Source organism: Eutrema salsugineum, unplaced genomic scaffold (assembly GCF_000478725.1).
Source record: "Eutrema salsugineum unplaced genomic scaffold, Eutsalg1_0 scaffold_3, whole genome shotgun sequence".
Taxonomy (NCBI): Eukaryota; Viridiplantae; Streptophyta; class Magnoliopsida; order Brassicales; family Brassicaceae; genus Eutrema; species Eutrema salsugineum.
The window spans coordinates 15,365,988-15,372,920 of record NW_006256756.1 but is presented as its reverse complement, the minus strand read 5'-3'; the positions used below and the strand labels follow the sequence as shown (position 1 = coordinate 15,372,920).

General features: G+C 35.6%; 1 protein-coding gene and 1 pseudogene across 1 annotated transcript; both read left to right on the top strand.

Annotated features, from left to right (window-relative positions):
• The first annotated feature begins 1,760 nt into the window (after window positions 1-1,760).
• On the top strand, window positions 1,761-4,128 carry LOC112085475. The gene is made up of 6 exons (XM_024154690.1): window positions 1,761-2,157; window positions 2,304-2,631; window positions 2,837-3,492; window positions 3,589-3,653; window positions 3,703-3,859; window positions 3,920-4,128. Exons 1-6 carry the CDS (start codon window positions 1,761-1,763, stop codon window positions 4,126-4,128), a joined length of 1,812 nt encoding a protein of 603 aa, XP_024010458.1.
• A 38-nt stretch (window positions 4,129-4,166) lies between these two features.
• LOC112085474 lies at window positions 4,167-5,360 on the top strand (annotated as a pseudogene).
• The last annotated feature ends 1,573 nt before the right edge of the window (window positions 5,361-6,933 follow it).

Below are 6,933 nucleotides of genomic sequence, written 5' to 3'. Positions count from 1 at the left end.
CACGTGTTATAAATTTGCTTACTATTAACTGGAATTTGTAGGTGGTAATGCTAAGAACGCACGATATGCTCCTACCAGTGTACCCGATATTGACCAACTTGGAGGTTTGTTTCGTTACAATATCAATGAAGTTCCTGATCTAACACCCCAGGGAATTCGTAATGCACAGCAGAGAAGAATGCATATCATGCGTGAGAGGAGAAAAAGAGAAGAAGCTATTGGTTTGATCTTCTTTTTTCGTAATTACAATGTAGATTAATAATTATATGCCTGATTTACACTTATTTTTTTTTCCGTTAAAAAAACAAACAGATATTTTGGCTACTTCTATCAACACCGAAGAGTTTGCTTGCTTTATTGCTACTGATTCTGAGTCCGATAGGGATAATGATGAAGACTCTATGTCGGAAAGTGAGTATATGGAAAAATCGAGGCCTGGTAATAAAAAGAAAGGAAGACCCAAAAAAACGTGCTAAATCCTCTGATTTTTGTGATGAGGATGCAACCGAGACCGTTGTTACTAGAACAGATTTATTAGAATCAGTTAGTCCTGGTCTGAAAGGTGGAGGTTATGGTTTTCATTGGACTAATATATTTCATTTGATACATAATATATAACTATCGTGTAATTAATACTAAGCAATGAATATTATTCCAATCAGGTTATTACGACGATGGTGATCCTATATATATATGTGGTAATTGTAAGGCTTATATGTGGTATGGAGAAAAGTTGGGTAAACGACATCGTCGTGGGAAGCCTATATTCTCCATGTGTTTTGGTCAGGGTAAAGTCGTTCTTCCACTTCTTAAAACCCCTCCGAATTCGTTATTAGCATTGATGTATAATGATGGTGATTTGCGTGATCACTTTCCTGAGTTTATCCGGGCGTATAATATGATGTTTTCTTTCACTTCTCTTGGAGGAAAAATAAATAAAGAAATCAACGACAGGAAAGGTCCTTACATTTTCCAGATGAGTGGGGAGAACTACCATTCTATAGGGGATTTGCTATCACCTCCTGGAAAAGAACCAGCCTTTTTACAGCTATATATATATGATACCGCAAATGAAACATCTAACCGAATAGCTGCTTATGGGTATGATTATTATTATTTTGGTTTATATTTAATTTAATCATTGAGATCAATTTTAAAACATATATGTATTGTTATTAAATGTAATGTGGTTCTAACTGTTATAAGAATTTATTTTTAAAATTTTATCGGAAAACGGGACCGGCTGATAAATTGCGAGAGAAGGTTGTTGAGAAAATAAAAATATGCTAGATAAACATAATAAACATGTGGATGCATTACAAAACGTTCGAGAAAGGTTTGATCCTAACGGTGATACAAGCCGGTTAAGGATAATTTTAAAGTGTGACAGGAAAAGTGATGGAAGGACTGAGAATCTACCAGCTAATAATGAAGTTGCTGCATTGATACCTAATGATTTCGATGGTCAGGTAGATGCACGTGATATCATCATCGAGTGTAAAAAGACTGGGAATCTCAAAAGGATCAGTGAACTACATCCTGCGTATCTGCCTTTGCAATATCCATTATTGTTTCCTTATGGGGAGGACGGGTTCAGACTTGGTATCGATATTGGTTTTGTAGATACCCAAGGGAGGAAAAGGTTGCATATTACTATGAGAGAGTTTTTTGCTTACCGCATACAAGAGAGGGTTGGCGAGTCACCAATCATCCCTTTATCTTGAATATTGTTCCAGCAGTTCTTAGTGGATGCGTACACGATGATTGGGACTAATAGACTACGTTTCATATCAATGAATCAGTCTAAACTTCGTTGCGAAAATTATGACAAGATAAAGAAAACTGTTGATGAAGGTGACACTGATCTTTCTGACAAGGGTAAACGTATTATTATACCTTCTTCTTATACTGGTGGTACAAGGTATATGGTGCAGCATTATCTAGATGCGATGACTACTTGCCAGCATTTTGGTTTTCCGGATCTTTTCATAACCTTTACGTGTAATCCCAAATGGCCTGAGATTACCAGGCCCCTAAAAAGGCATAACTTGAAGCAAGAGGATAAGCCAGATATATGTACGCGAGTGTTCAAGATGAAACTAGATGATCTGATGCACAGACTCACCAAAGAAAATGTGTTAGGTGTCGTAAAAGCCGGTATGTTTTATTAAACTAAGTATCTTATTTCGTTTAGCAAGATAATGTCCATAACATTGCTAGATGATCATGCTAACTAATCTTTTAAAAACAACAATTTATTCAAAAACGGGGACTACCTCATGCACACATCGTTCTTTTTTTAGAGGCTGGTCACAAGCTACCAACTGGTGATGACATTGATAAGATAATATGTGCTGAGATTCCTGACAAAGATATTGATCCAGCGCTGTATGAGATAGTAGGAGATGTCATGATGCATGGACCATGTGGTGCTTTGAATAAGGATAGTGAGTATTTTCCAAAACCTTACAGTCCGATCACTAAAATAGATGATGTTGGATATCCTATATACATGCGACGTAATGACAAGAAAGTTATCGTTAAAAAGGGTATTGAATGTGATAATGGATTTGTGGTTCCTTATAATAGGAGCCTCACACTGCTTTATAGGGTTCATATCAACGTCGAATGGTGTGTACAATCTCGATCAGTAAAGTATCTATTCAAATATATTCATAAAGGTGCTGACTACATTCGTGCAACTATCAAGAATGATGATAAAGAAAACGAGATTAAGAAACACTTCAACTGTAGATATGTTTTAAACATTTTGTTCACATATTTTATATCTTTGAAATTCCAATTTTTCATTATTTAATAATGTCTTTCTATATAGGTATGTAGCACCTTCGGAATCCACGTGGAGAATTTTCGGTAATCACACTCACCATCGCACCGGTTCTGTAGTTAAACTACCCTTTCATTTACCGAACCAGCAAATGGTCATATACAACGAGGATGATCCAGGTGATGAGGTTATTAATCGTGTCTCAGTTGGTACGTCAAAATTCATTGCTTGGATGGAGTGCAACGATAAGTATGAACTGGCGAGGACGTTAACTTATGCGCAACTTCCTACGAGATTTGTGTGGAATAACCCAAACAGGATATGGACGCCACAATCAAGGAGAGTTGCTCTTGGTAGAATCACGTATGTACCCATTGGGGCAGGTGAAGCGTATTATTTAAGGCTTCTGCTTAATTTAGTCAAAGGACCTCGTAGTTTTGACGATATAAAAACGGTCAACAAAGTGCTACATTCTTTGTTCAAAGACGCTTGCTATGCGTATGGATTATTGAATGATGACAAAGAATATATTGAGGCCATCAATGAGGGCGGATTGTGGCTTTCTGCCAATTATCTCCGTCGTCTTTTTGTGATCCTGCTCACTACTCAAAGTATATCCATTCCTTCTAGAGTTTGGGATGCTACATGGCAGGTATTATCAGATGACATCATATATAATTACAGAAAGGCTGCCAGGGATCAAAGTAAGTCGTATAGTTATTGTTTGCGTTGTTGTTATTATATATCTTTAAGATATTGATAGCTAATTTATCTTTTCTAATTTTTTTGAAATTGTGTAGCTGTTAGTCTATCTCAGGAGCAAGTTAAAGACTTTACTCTGGTCGAAATAGAACTTCTTTTACGTGTAAGTGGGAGATCCTTAAAAGAATTCACACCTATGCCGTTTTCTCAAGATATTACTCTGGAGTCACGTGATAATCCTTTTATTCGGGATTAGAGGAATTACAATCGCGAAACTAGTAAGAAACGAGCAGATGTTAGCCACTGTAACCAGCGAACAGAGAAGTGTTTATGATGAGATACTAGAAGCAGTAAATAAGAACAAAGGAGGTATGTTCTTTGTTTATGGTTCTGGAGGTACTGGTAAAACTTATTTGTTGAGTCTATTAGGATCTGCTCTACGTTCCCAAGGTGATGTTGTTCTTAAGGTTGCATCGAGCGGGATTGCTGCGTTGTTATTAGAAGGAGGTCGAACTGCGCATTCAAGATTTGCAATCCCTATTGTGGTTAATAAGTTTACCTTCTGTTCAATCAAGAAGGAGTCGAATCTTGCCGACCTGATAAGGATTGCTAAACTCATTATTTGGGCGAGGCATTGATGATGAGTAAAGACTGTTTCGAGACTCTAGATAGAACGATGTGTGATATATTAGAAGTTGATAAGCCCTTTGGTGACAAGGTCATTGTTTTAGGAGGGGATTTTAGGCAAATATTGCCAGTGATTCCAAATGCCGGGAAGACAGAGATACTTATGGCCACTTTGAATTCGTCACCTCTGTGGTACAAATGTAGAGTGTTGAGACTTACACAGAACATGCGACTTATAGCTGGAGATAATAGCCGTGCGATGCTTGAATGAGCTGCCTTTACAAAGTGGATCTTAGACATTGGTGATGGTACGATAAATGACGATGGAAGTGGTGAAGCCGTGATTGATATTCCTGATGATCTGTTGATTAAAGACTGTAAAGATCCTATAAAAATGATCGTCAAAGAAATTTATGGGAGTTCGTTTTCGAAAGAGACTGATCCTAAATTTTTCCAAGACCGTGCCATACTGAGTCCAAGAAACGATGATGTAGATACGATAAATGATTACATGCTTTCAAAGTTATCGGGTATGTTTATTTTGTTTTAATTCCTCTTAGCTTATTTTTTTATATTTATATAATACAACAATTGCTTTGTATATAACAGGTGTTGAAAGGACCTATCTTAGTTGTGATAGCATTGATACGACTGAAGAAGTTGTCAATTACAATGATGCATCTGAAGTACCCTCAGAGAGTGTAGCCAGTAAGAATAAAGGTGTTTCCAACAATATGATTTATACCGAGGAGTTTTTAAATAGTATCAAGATGTATGGTTTCCCTAATCATGTCCTGCAGTTGAGAGAGGGTACTCCTGCAATGCTTCTAAGAAATATCGACCCTAAGAATGGGTTGTGTAATGGCACAAGACTCATCATTAATAGATGGCTAATTATGTTCTCCAGGCTCAGATAATAACAGGTAGCAAGTTTGGTGAAAAAATACTGATTCCTAGGATATTCCTCTCTCCTTCGGAGATGAAACTTCCTTTCAGGATGAGACGCAAGCAATTTCCTATCACATTAGCTTTTGCAATGACTATAAACAAAAGCCAAGGACAGACACTCGAAAAGGTTGGTTTGTATCTTCCAAGACCGGTTTTTACTCATGGGCAACTCTATGTCGCTGTATCGAGGGTTACATCCAGAGAAGGTTTGAAGATATTGATCACCGATAAAGACAACAAACCACAAAACAAAACATTGAATGTCGTCTACAAGGAGGTTTTTGACAAGATATGATATTTCTTTTTACTGTGTTTTGTTTTGTGATTTGTTGTCTTTATGTATCTTGAAATATGTTAGTTGTTTTTATTATATAAGACCATTACGTTCGGTTTTATAGTTTTTAATAGATTTGATGTTTTTCGATTTTTCACTAAGTTGGATCTGATGTATTAATGGTTTGATCTCTGACGTTTAACTGTAGTCGGATATTCCAATGACAAACTCAATTTGATAACATATTTTAACAAAACTTGAATTGTAGCATATTATTGGGCATCTATTGACATTCCATATGATGAACATTGTCACGTAGTTGTAAATATCGAGAATGCTTCAAAACCAAATTATCATGTCATCGAAATAAACTTAATAGTTTTTAGAAAATAAAACCAAGTACATACTGTCTTTAAAGTGGTCATTGCAAACAGGAAAAAAAAACATGAAATTGATTTGAAACTGATATGGTTCTTGATTAAACTTCTGACCTCCTCTTTTTACGTTCCTTCTCCTCTCCCTTTAAACACAGACACAAACAATCCAATTTAGATTTTTGTAAAATTATATAGCTTTAAACTAACTCAATATTATATTTAAACATGAATTGTTTCTACAACGTAGAGTTCAATAGGCAATCAATAACAAAATATAATGAATCAATAACATAGATTTTAGACAACTTTTCATTATTAATCTAAATATATTTTTGATTACGTACCCATTCGGCGGTATCCATGTGTCGAATTTCTGTCTCCACTAAACCGCAACGCATGCACTTCAACCCTATCTCAAGATCTATAAACAGGTCGTGTTTTCGTTTTGTGCAACTTGATTGGGATGTCTCATTAGATGTGTTGCCTTTGTCATCCTCCATAACTAGAATATACAGATTTTACAATTCATTGTGTAAGACATGATTAAAACAAACTTTAGTGAATAGGATGTATTACCTGAGGAGTGTTCTGTTTGGCTTTCTGATTTGATGCGGTGAATAAATGTAATTGTTCCCATAATTCTTCTTGCTCTATCTAGGAACCTGTTGGTGAAGGTGGTGACTTTGGTTCCACGACACCGAATCTCATTACCAATGGTGGGGGATTGATGATCAACAAGCCATTTTCATCGAATTTTTTTTCGTTTGTGTTCGCCATGTTCTTATGAATTCTCTCAGAAATGATAAGGCTACTTATAAAATATTTTAAAGTTTTTTGAAAAGAAACCCTCAAGTTAGTATTTATAAGGTATGCAATAATAATCAATTTTCACGTTTTTCAATTTTTTATGGGGAAGATTATGCGACTTTATGTTTGCACCTAACCGTTTGACTTTCCAGGTTTCCTGTTTCATATAGGAAAATTGCTCAAGTAGATACATAAAGTTATAACATATAAGTCTACATAAATGGCACTTTTGTTATGATGTTGTATGAATATATCATTTCCTAAAATATTGAAACATAAAATTGTCCAAATAACATAAGCCATAAAGAGAGATCATATTATTTTATGGAAAGTGTTGCAATTTAGCAAAATTTTATATTTAGTAAAATAGTATATTTACTTATTGAGATTGCGTGTATCTTTGGTGAAAC